The sequence below is a fragment of the Camelus dromedarius genome, chromosome 12 (assembly GCF_036321535.1).
Source record: "Camelus dromedarius isolate mCamDro1 chromosome 12, mCamDro1.pat, whole genome shotgun sequence".
Taxonomy (NCBI): Eukaryota; Metazoa; Chordata; class Mammalia; order Artiodactyla; family Camelidae; genus Camelus; species Camelus dromedarius.
This window is the reverse complement of record NC_087447.1, coordinates 41,922,273-41,934,280: the sequence shown is the minus strand read 5'-3', so window position 1 is coordinate 41,934,280 and position 12,008 is coordinate 41,922,273. Positions and strand designations below refer to the sequence as shown.

General features: G+C 33.4%; 1 protein-coding gene across 2 annotated transcripts in view; it reads right to left on the bottom strand.

Annotated features, from left to right (window-relative positions):
- Window positions 1-12,008, bottom strand: part of SBF2 (SET binding factor 2) — a 382,774-nt gene that overhangs the window by 158,936 nt on the left and 211,830 nt on the right. For both annotated transcript variants that reach the window (XM_031460040.2, XM_031460041.2), the window contains exons 10-13: window positions 8,315-8,392; window positions 7,117-7,230; window positions 6,532-6,660; window positions 3,218-3,316 (exon numbers count right to left, since the gene is read on the bottom strand). In XM_031460040.2, coding sequence (XP_031315900.2) covers window positions 3,218-3,316; window positions 6,532-6,660; window positions 7,117-7,230; window positions 8,315-8,392 — 420 coding nt within the window. The remainder of the gene's footprint in view (window positions 1-3,217; window positions 3,317-6,531; window positions 6,661-7,116; window positions 7,231-8,314; window positions 8,393-12,008) is intronic.

The following is a 12,008-nucleotide window of genomic DNA, read 5'->3' as shown; positions in this document are numbered from 1 at the left end:
TAAATTATATCACAGTAAATAATACTTAAAAATGAACAAATAATCAGATAGGATCAGGGAAGGAGTTGGATTTTTATGCTCTGGGTGTGGGGCCTCATTTCATCATAATAATCTAAGTAAGTTTATATTTTGACTTTTTAAGATGAAAGATGATCACAATTTTTTACTTCCCTCCTACAACAAACAACAACAACGGATCTCTTTATTCACAGTTGGCAAAGAATACCAATATCATCAGTTTAGACTAAATGTGCCTGGTAGTGAAATTAACTTTCTGCGGAAATGTAAAAGGTCTAGATCTTATGTGATTTAGAATGGCTATTCCTGCATTTGGGCTTTGCTCTCTCGGTAGGATTTTAAACCTTATTTCTTTCAATGCTGGGCAATGAAATATCCATAAGGTACAAACAGAAATCTCATATTATTTTATAAGAAAGTCCAAGACCTCTCATTTTTCCTTTAACTTTTAAGAAAGCAGACAAATTACACAGTCCAGCAAATGTTTATGTACTATTGCAAAACAAATTAGAAAAACTACACTAAGTAAAACACATGTCCAACTGTTCAAGATGCCTTGGAAGGGAGATTTATAAAGCTCTTGTCCTGGTCTATCTTAATATTCTCATTTTGTGTGTAGTTAGTAGTCATTTATAAATGTATACCAAGAATCACAGGGAAAGAGCAGGTAAGCGGCTAAATATGCTCTCATGCAGACATTAAGGCTTCTGAAAGCTGAAGTGGGCAGACTCACTATTATCACTCGGCTTGGAAAGAAAAGCTGTACCAACGTGTGGCCAATAATCTTCATGGTATAACCTTGCCAACGCTTACACATTTGTCTCTAGTAGATTTATTCCTTTCCTTCTTCATTCCACTTTCTCTTTCCCTTTTCCACCAAAGTCACCAAACATCTTTCTTAATTATTTGGAAGCTCCATAAAGTTAAAAGAACAGCTAAACCCAGCTGCAATTCATCCTACTCAGGTATACTCACATTCCTACAATTCATTCCTACTTGCTAAAAAGCACTATGAAGGAGTGGTGAGAAGAGACTGGGAAATTCTGTTCATTTCTGAGGTACTTCAAAGAGAAGTGAAGGAGAGCGGCTAGGTACACATACCAGACTTCAGTGCAATAAAGTATTTACAAACATCTGAATGGAATCACCAGGTTTCAATTATACCCCAATAATAAGGAAACAGTCAAATTATATGGTTGGCTTTTGCTTACCAAAAGGGAATTTTAGAAATCTGATAAAAAAAAATGACTAGTTAAAAATAGAACCATCTGGATTATTTTCCTTCCATTGAGACCATCCTTCCTCCCTTCCCCCAACTTCCTGTACAACCTAAAAAAGTAATTTTACCATCATGTCTGCTTTTTAACTTTATAAAGTATTTACTTCAGCAATGTCGGGACCATCGTGGACTTTAGAATCTTAGAACCAGAAGGAATTTCATAAAGTCTGATGACAGCCCACTGGGATATCCTCAAATACTCATTCATCATGTATGTGTATCCTCTTCTCAAGGATATTATGGGAATCATATACCTAGAAAATGTCTGAAACTAGTAGATGCCTAAAAAATACATACTGAATGAATGGAACTGATTAAATTAAATGAACATAATTAGATTGTGATGGTGGGGGAAAGTCTAATAAGAGTTCGAGAAATGGAGAGTACATTTAAAAGGCGATTTCCATATCTTACCTAGTAATACAATCCCTCATGATGATCACTTTAAAAGTATTTTATAGGATACAGGCCATTTGCGTTTACGTTCACCCTTAAGAATGTATCACTACTAGATATTTATTTTATTGCAGTTTTCAGTTTTGTGTTGGCTTAGTGTATGCTAGGTATCATTAAACTTAAATTCTAGAATGGCAAAAAAGGAATTTACTTTGTTTCTGTATCAAAATGGCTTGGCACACTGTCTTCATACACTGTGTAGTCAGTCATGTGACAGACAAATCTGTGTCAGAACCCCAGCTCTGGTCACTTATTGGCTATAAAATTTGGCAGTTCTGGAATAGTCATGTAAAAACCTAAGAAATAAACATTCAGTTATTAAAGGGATCAGTCCCAGAGCCTCAAACACTGATTCACAATTGATGTTTTGCTATTCTTTGAAATTCATCAATAAATCACTCCTAGTGGGCAAGGAAAAAAAACTTTCTAATCTTCAATTTCCTTACATATCAACACCTGCCCTATTTATCTCACAGGGTCATTTCCAAGATCAAATAAGAAAGTACATTAAAGTTCTTTATAAAGAAAAAAGTATAAAGTTAGCCATTGGAAGTACCACTGTTTTTCCAACTGGAGATGATCCAGCCTAATGGAGTGAAAGAACAGAGGCTTCGGAATTGGATAGATGAAAACTCCTAAATTTAAAATCTGGTTTCAATCACTCAACAACTATATGAGCCTGAGCCAATAAAATGGGGATAATGACACCTATCTTACACTGTTACGAGGATTAGAGATGATATATGTGAAGTACCTAATACCATGCCTGGCATGTTGTGCTAACCACTCAGTATTTATTATTATTACAATAGGTCAACAGAAATTTCTCATGTGATCATGCTATACATTACTTCTACACAGCCATCATAAGTGGCAAAGACCAGCACAGAACACAAGTTTTCCTTCTGACAGATTGTTTTTTTTTTAACTGACTGCATTTCTTCTATCAGGGAATATTTTCACCCTTGAGTTTCTGTAGTCACTTGACAGTTTCTTTTCTTTCTTTCAGCTTTCTACTCCTTGTATGTTCAAAACAACTCAAAGATTTTCCCCATCCAGTGCACACTCACTGTACCAAGCTAAAACAGAGTACATTGGTCTATTCTGTCTGAGGTAGCTCTGGTCTCTAATGAGTCTGATCTTTACATCTTCAAAATGCTCAGTAGACTTTCTTAAGAAGACAGAGACCAAAATGAAAATTCAATGAAGGCAAACGACAAACTGGAAAAATGTAACTAAGATGTTTTTATAATACAGCGATTGACAGGAAAATCACTTTGAAAAATGAGGTCTATTTTGATGCATAGTACCAACTGTAATATATTGTAACTTACAGTCCCAAAGGCTTTAAATCAGAGCAAAAAAGATGATCACTAGGAATATGAAGCTTTTTAGTTTTTCAAACACAAAACCTTATTAATACTTTTAAAATTAATAACTGTCTAAGCAAATATACTTACTTACATTTTTGAATAGTTGCTCAGCAAGTTCTCTGACATGCTTTATCATCTTCAATGGGTTATTTTCTTCAACTTTAATTCGCTCTACTTCAAAAGCTACCAACTTGAAAAAAGAATCAAATGGCAAAACATCAACTGCAAAATATTCTGAATTAGAAAGCTGTGTGATGATGTCACACAATTTGAAAACAAAAAGCACCCAAAATATATACTCGTATTAAAACAAAATATTTTAGGTTTTTAATGGGTTTCACCTCTATTCTAGAGTTAGCGAGTCAACTGAATTCTCAGATGTTCTGGTGGTTCTGGTAGTTAGTCTCTGATGATTTAGGGTCTTATTTCTTGGGAAAAGTCATTTCTGGAACTCAAGAGAGACTCTCTCATTCTCTAGGCCTCACTCAGGGAATTCTCACACTCAGAATTTCAGTCAGTCATAAAGTCTCCAAACATTTCCCTAACTTACAAAATACGAACCAAATGTTCAAGTTAGGTCACTCTAGTCCTAGTTTTGCTAAAAGTGTGATTTGGAGCAAGTCACTTTATAAAACTCCTGAGCTTCAATTGCTTCATCCCTAAAATAAGATGGAAGAACAAGATGACCTTTAGGCTCCTTCTAGTTCTCAAATTATATAAACTTTAATCCATTTCCCTATCAACTAATTTACTGGGAGAGCTGTGTTAGTGTGTACACTTGGAATGGAGAAAAGAGTATTGACAGGAAAAAATGGGATGTGAGGAAGAGGTAAATAGATGGATGGCTTTTTTTTTTTAAGTATGTAACATAGAATTTTTCATTCTAGGAACTAACAGATTCACTGGAGCAGAGAGACATATAAAACTATGACTTCACCCATTCCAGGCCAGGATTCAGAAAGACTGTCAAAGAAAGGCAAACGTTTCTTTCCTTTTAACAGGCCTATTTGATGAGAATGTGGGGACAAGAAAACACACAGTACGAGCTGCTGCTCAAAGCTCCACAAAGCCTTCTGTGTGGTAGGCTGCCCTTGGCTAAATGAAAACAAAGATCCCTTTCTCAGGAGCAAATGCAATTTTCCTAAAAGCACATTCCCATGCAAACCAATTAAATGGCCAAAGAGGGTAGAAGGAGAAATTACTTAGGTCTGGTATCTCATTTCTTTTAGGCCCTTGACTGAAATATACATATGAACAGCTGGCTTTCAAGTAACATCAATAAGACACCAAAAATCATCACTCCAGGTACAACACAGAACTGGATGAATACGAAGGGGAGACCCAATAGGAATCTTGGACAGTCTTTGCCTTATCATTGTCTCCAACCTGGAGGATGTATATCTTGTATATATAAGTGCATATAATAAAAGATTAGTTGTCATATAAAGTTAGAGTCAAAAAATAAAACTTCATGCAGACTGGTAGCTCTCAGAGTCATCTACTATGGGAAAGTGTGGAGGAGGTGATTAGATATCAGCAAAGTATGAAAAATGGACTAAAAGGTAGAGGGGGAGCACCCCAGGCAAGGGAAGGACTTACAAAAATAGTCAGAGGCTATGGCAAGCTGGCAAGCAAGTTTTCTGGAAGTAATCAACCTGACTTATTAGTTGTGAAGAAGCTGCCAGAGAGACTTACTAAAGGAATTTGGACAGAAACGAAAGGGGCACATAAACCAATTTACAATTTAAAATGCGTCAGAGACTAATAAAATGTAGGAGCAACAAAGGACCTTGGAGAACATCTAATTTATCCCCATAAAACATTATGCATCAATTACTTAGTTTCAGATCTAAAGGCTGACATATGTTAGTACTAGATAGTCAGTGATCAATCATATTAGAGAATCCATGATCAATAACTTATCAAAAAGAACTGTCCCACCGATCTTCATATGCTTTGTGTTATTATTAAATAAAGCATTTGGTGCAGATCTCCATACACAACTCAAACACATGCCTCTTCTTTCATTCTTATCTATAAATACTTAACTATCTTTTCAGAGAATAAAAGATCCTTCTCTGAACCAAGGATCTTTAAGAACTTGATTCCTAATTTCTCTATATAAAATAAAACCACCAGCAGCAAAATATTATTATTACTATTCTCCACTATTTTGGGTGTCAGGAGTGTTTTTCTTTTATAGACTTCTAAGAACTTTTAGATTTATTGGTTTCAATACAATGCTCTTCCAGAAATTGAAATGGGAGTAATATTCGTTGTTCTATCCACCAGAATGGGGTGCTGTGAACATAGTTAAATTGTAAATGGAAAGATGCATTAAAATAAGAAAAATCACTTAACACAAAACAGCATCCTTATTTTGAGTCATCTCTGTCCTAAATCTCCCTTTATATGGCCAATTCCTTGAAGACAGAAACTAAATTTGTCTTCTATATATTTAATATCTCCTAAGGGAGCTAGACAAATGTTGATTACTGATTAGTAAGTATTCTTTATTTATATAATTGATATTATAACATATTAAAGAAGATGTGATTATCTATAACTAAGATATTAACTGTACTATAGAAATATATTTTATTCCATTTAATTCTTGCAAGAATTTAATAATCTATAAATCAAATTTCACCCTAAACCTGACCAACTTTTCTTGAGAGGTATAGGAAGATGGTTGTCCTCCCTGGCTGACAGATAAATGGAGGGGAGATTATTATAGAGAATTACTTAATGTACTGCAGTGGTCTCCAACCTTTTATGTTTAATGACACCTCTCAGTAAAAAAAAAGTTTTCAGTACACTCCTCTAAGATAACTGTGTTTATAAATTATATATATATATATATGAACTACTATCTGCTTATTAAATTGAGTATTAGTAAAGTTTAATTTCCATTTTTTAGACAAAAATTAAGTAGCAATATTTTTTCCAGTAATATACCAGATCATCTTGTACACTATAATGAAGAAAACTGCTTTAGATAGTAAAAATAGATGAAGACAAAAGACAAAAAAAAAAAAATGGCTAAATGAAACTATGGCTTTAGGACACTGATACACTACACATAATTGCAGTTTGAAATCACATATTTATACATTAAACTTATGAGTCTTACAGAGAAATGTCTAAGTTCTATTTTTACAATCAGTCAATTTTTCAAAAATATTTTAATCGATCACTTAAAATTCAGTTGTTCAAGATTTTTATGTACTTCTGAGACAGCCTATAATTATATTTTTTCTAATCCATATTATAAATACCAGATCTAATACGCATAATAGCAAATAGTATTTTTTATTTTGGTTAAATGTTTAAAATACTACTCTACTTTTATGTACTAGTCTAATTTTGTCAGTAAATAATGCATTCATTTGATAAGAAATATACCTCATCAAAGAGATCACAGGATCTATAAGGAGGACCTCTTTCTGAAACAAAACCTGCAAAGGCCATTCCATTGAGAACTTTAGTGAGGAAATCATTCTCAACCAAACCACGCTGCCCCAAGAAAGCCGTCTGTAAAGAAAGAGAATGTTAAATGAATAAGTTATCACTTAGTAATCGATGAATGGTCAAAACAAAAATATAATAGGAAGATCAAAGCCTAAATGTCTTCATGCATAAATGTGTTGTTATAAAATAATTTCTCTCTAAAAGGGTTTTTGATACCTGAAATGCTACATGTATTAGAAAGAATAAAAATGAATGGCCATAAAGCAGGAGGAGAAATCAGAAAGAAATTAATGTCAATTTTAAAAGAAAAATCAATTTAAAATTAACATTCCCTAAAGGATAATATGTCAGTTCCATAGTATTACTAAAAATTATCATCTAATCACATAAAGCAGAGATTTTAAATATACACATTTGATAAATTAAGGTCAATATACATGGCTAGGAAAAGACAACTAAGTTGTTCTATTAAATTAGAGTCTACATTTTGGACAGATACAATATGGTACTCTATCTTACCTTGTGAAAATGTATTACCGGTTCTGCATGAATTCTTATAAGTTGTAAGCATGATCTATATCCTTGGAAAAGTTGTGCAAATAATCTAAGAAAAACTGCACGCACTTCTTTATCCTGAAAATATGAGAATAGACATGTTAGGTAACTGAATTTCTTAAAAAACAAACAAAATATTACAAAGTCAAAAAGTTGGAAAGAACCTGAGAGGTTATTTAACAAATCTGTCTGTGTGTAAGTCTCATTTGTAGCAGCACTAAATGGTGGGCATCTAGTCTGTCCCACTGTTGGACAGTGTAGGCTGTTAAATAGTTCCTTTTAAATTGAACCAAACAAAACTTGCCTCCAGTACATCCAATTTTCCTCTCAGGAAAAAAAAAAAACAAAAAACAAATCACAGAGTCTTCCTTTTCACCATGTTAGAGAAAGGCATTTTTCACAAGACATCTGATTTTTATATCCATCAAAAGAATTGTCATCACAAATATAAAACCCTCAAGACTGTATTTTAAAGCTTATGAAATTATTTCAGTCTATCCAACTTATAAAAATCTATTCTTATATTAATAAGGTATGACAAAGTATTTTGATAATTTAAATTTTTTAAAAATCACAGTTTTAAAACTGTAAGGAAACTTTATTTAGTCAATTTCTAATTTAATGGTCAAGAATGCTTAAGTAACATGTCAAAGAGGTCAAAGGTTCCTTACTGGCCACAAAGCTCATTTCTAAGAAATGCATTGGGCAAAATAAAAAAAGGCGCCTCTTTTTTTCACCCTTTTATGGCTTCCATTTGGAACTACTTTCATCTACTCACTCAAATGTGATTCTCTCCTGTTACCAACAACCTGTTTCCATTTTTTGTAAATTTCCCTTTTCTATCCTTGTCTGATCCTTTCAATTGGATGCCTGGCATAGTTTTTCAGGCTATAACCTAGGTTCTGATTTTTTTTGTCCCATACTTACTCATGCCTCCTCAGAGCAACAGGCCAAGCCCTCCTTCCTTCCAGTCAGTGTGCTGCCCTGTGGCTTCTCCTTGAGCAGAGATCACTAGGTCAGTCAGGGGTAATTTTCCTAATTTCTAATTTGGTGCACCTTTACCAGGCTGTCCATTTAATTCCCACTATAGTCAGTTTCTTTGACAAACATACAAATAGAAGCAGCTCTCTTTAAAACTATCAAAATTAATTAAACTTCTTACCAGCATTTTTGAGTGGGATAAAGCTGTTCGTGGAGGGGGAAAAGCATGATCTGCTACCTCCAGATCTGGGTGTAGAATCTAAAGCAAAGAAGTTTTGTTATGTAAAAGATCTTAGTATCAATAAAACCTATTATATGATCTATTTGGGGCATTAAGATGAAAAAATATCAGTACATGAATTACAATATATTCCCTCCATTAAATACAATACAGTTAGCTGAGGCAGCTCTGTATGTACTAATGTGAAAAGATCTCCTAGAAAAAATATAAAAATACTAAAAATTAATTAGTTAGTTAACTGAAACACTGAGAAAAAAGGGAATAAGCTTAAGAACCTCATAGTCCAGAGGAGTAATAGTATAATACAATGTGACAAGCATTAGAAATATATAAAACATAAAATATAATTCAACTATGGAAAGCTAAAACAAGAAGGTAAGATCTGGGTTAGGCTTTGAAGGAAAGCAGATTGGGAAGCAGGTGGGAAAGAAAGGTCTACACAGGACTTAGAGAAAAAAATTATTTTGCATCAGTATGCAGCAAATTTTTGTCTTTGCAGGCTCATTTTCAAATATTCAGGATTTGGTGCTATACTCAAAATAGACCAAAAGACTCAAAACAGTACTTACAAGTGACACTGAAATATCGATAATATTTATAATCCAATCACCAAATCATTACCACAGTATGATGTCTTCATGTCTATAAAATCATCCATTGATTATTACAGTTTGAGTACTGTGTAACCATTTGATTACAACTGTTTACTAAACAAATGAAGCTCACATACTTGTGTGTCAAAGCTCCCACACAGTCCATCAAATGTGATTTCTTTTTGGTCCTATTTTGACAATATACTATGCTCTTATGGCTTATTTAAAATACTACACCATAGCATAATTCACCTTTGTACTTGAAAATTATGTAAATAGGCATACTCAGTTTTACAAAAAATTAATTTTATTCTGATCAGATTTGATGGCACAGGTTTTGTAAGTTAGAGTATACCAGTGTGGAACAGAACCTCTCCCAGTAGCCACTGACGTTAAGAATTAAAATCTTAATCTTTGTGAATTTTGGTACTTAATTCCTGAACAATTATAAATATCATTATTAAGTAAGCATATATAAGATTTTAAAACTTTTTTAAGATTTCTAGAAACATAAAACATTTTAAATTCACTCAAATACTACCTTTTTAGCTTTTGCAATATCCATATACTACCTATGCAATTATTTAGTTAATATTTTCTTTAAAATGTCTTTAAATCAACTCATCTCTTTAAATCTGTATTTTCTTGGATGATATCATCTGTGAAATCACAGGTTTTATATGCTACTTTTGATAAACATTATAATAAATACATAATTATTACAATAAAAAGGCTGCCATTTACCACCTCAAATCATTTCATACTTCACTTTGGGAAACAGTATTTGTTATTCTGTGTATAAAACATTCATCCTATACATAAAGACTATGATACAGAAGACTAGAGATAAGAGTGTGATTTGCTCAAAAATATTAAGTGACAGGCTACAGACTAGAATTTAGGTCTCCTAAGCCCTACACAGTATTCTTTTTACTCTATTATGCCTTGTATTCCAGATTACAAATTACATTGGGAAAAGTCAGTCTTCTCTAAATGTTCCCATCCCATAGATATCACTATAACAAAACAAGGACTAATATAAATTTCAACATTTCTGAGAATAAAATCCCTCCTGGTAATCCTAGATTTCTGAGTTCCTATCTAAGGGGAAAAAAAGGTTTAACAGGCCAGACTGGAATATTATTCAAGAAGAATATAAAGACCTTAGTTCTAGTAATGGCATGAAAAGGAATGCAGAATTTTGAAGTTTCAATTTTCTGATGAGGGATAAATGGGCACCTAAAACATTGTTAGTAAAATAAAAACCCTGTGCTTTTGAAAATCAACAAAAGTTGACAAAAAATTCAATTGAATTCAATGAGAAACACACAGGTCACAAGATTTCTTAAAACTTCACTGCACAAAATGCTAGACATCTAATCAATCAATAAGTTATATCTTTCTGCAGTAACTTGAAAACACTGGCAAGCCAGTATCACACTGATTTGCAAGGAGCACATCTACCAAAGAGTAATGAGATGTGGAAGAGAAGAGGTAAAATTATCATTATATGCAGATGACGTGATACTATATATATAAAACCCTAAAGGTTCCACACAAAAACTACTAGAGCTGATAAAAGAATTCAGCAAGGTAGCAGGATACAGAAACCAGTGGCACTTCTTTACACTAACAATGAAATATCAGAAAAGGAAAGTAAAGAAATAATCTCTTTTAAAACTGCATACCCAAAAATAAAATACTTAGGAATAAATCTGACCAAGGAAGTGAAAGACTTATACATAGAGAACTACAAAACACTGACTAAGAAAATTAAATATGACTTAAAGAAATGGAAAGATAGCCCATGTTCTTGAATTAGAAGAATTAATGTTATTAAAATGGCCATTTTATCCAAAGCAATCTACAGATTTAATGCAATCCCTATCAAATTACCCAGGACATTTTTCACAGAACCAGAACAAAGAACCCTAAAATTTATATGAAATCACAGAAGACCCAGAATTGTCAAAGCAATACTGAAGAGAAAGAATGAAGCTGGAGGAATAACCCTCCCACACTTCAGACAATATTACAGAGCTACAGTAATCAAAACAGCAAGATATTGGTACAAGAACAGACATATGGCTCAGTGGAACAGAATAGAGAGCCCAGAAATAAACCCAGAAACTTCTGGTCAGTTAATCTTTGACAAAGGAGACAAGAACATACAATGAGTAAAGACAGTCTCTTCAGCAAATGGTGTTGGGATAATGGGACAGTTGCATGCAAATCAATGAAGTTAGAATACTCCCTCATACCATACACAAAAATAAACTCAAAATGGCTTAAAGACTTAAATATAAGACAAGACATGATAAACCTCCCAGAAGAAAACATAGGCAAAACATTACCTGACATATATCTTAGCAACGTTCTCCTGGGAAGTCTACCCAGGCAACAGAAATAAAAGCAAAAATAAACAAATGGGACATAATTAAACTTACAAGCTTCTGAACAGCAAAGGAAACAATAAGCAAAACAAAAAGACAACCTACAGAATGGGAGAAAATATTTGCAAAAGATGAGACTCACAAGGGCTTAATTTCCAGAATATATAAATAGCTCATACAGCTTAACAAGAAAAAAAAACAAATAATCCAATCCAAAAATGGGCAGAAGGCCTAAATAAGCAATTCTCCAGCAAAGACATACAAATGGCCAGTAGGAGTATGAAAAAATGCTCAATATCGCTAATTATCAGAGAAATGCAAATCAAAACTACAATGAGGTATCACCTCACTAGTCAGAATGGCCATCACTCAAAAGTCCACAAATGAAAAATGCTGAAGAGGCTGTGGAGAAAAGGGAACCCTCCTATACTGTTGGTAGGAATGTAGCTTGGTGCAGACATCATGGAAAATAGCATGGAGATTCCTCAAAAGACTAAAAATAGATAAACTCTCTGAACCAGCAATCCCACTCCTGGACATATTGAATTAAGGCAGAGGAAACCTTAATTCAAAAAGATACCTGCACTCCAATGTTCACAGCAGCACTATTTACAATAGCCAAGACATGGAAACAACCTAAATGTCTAT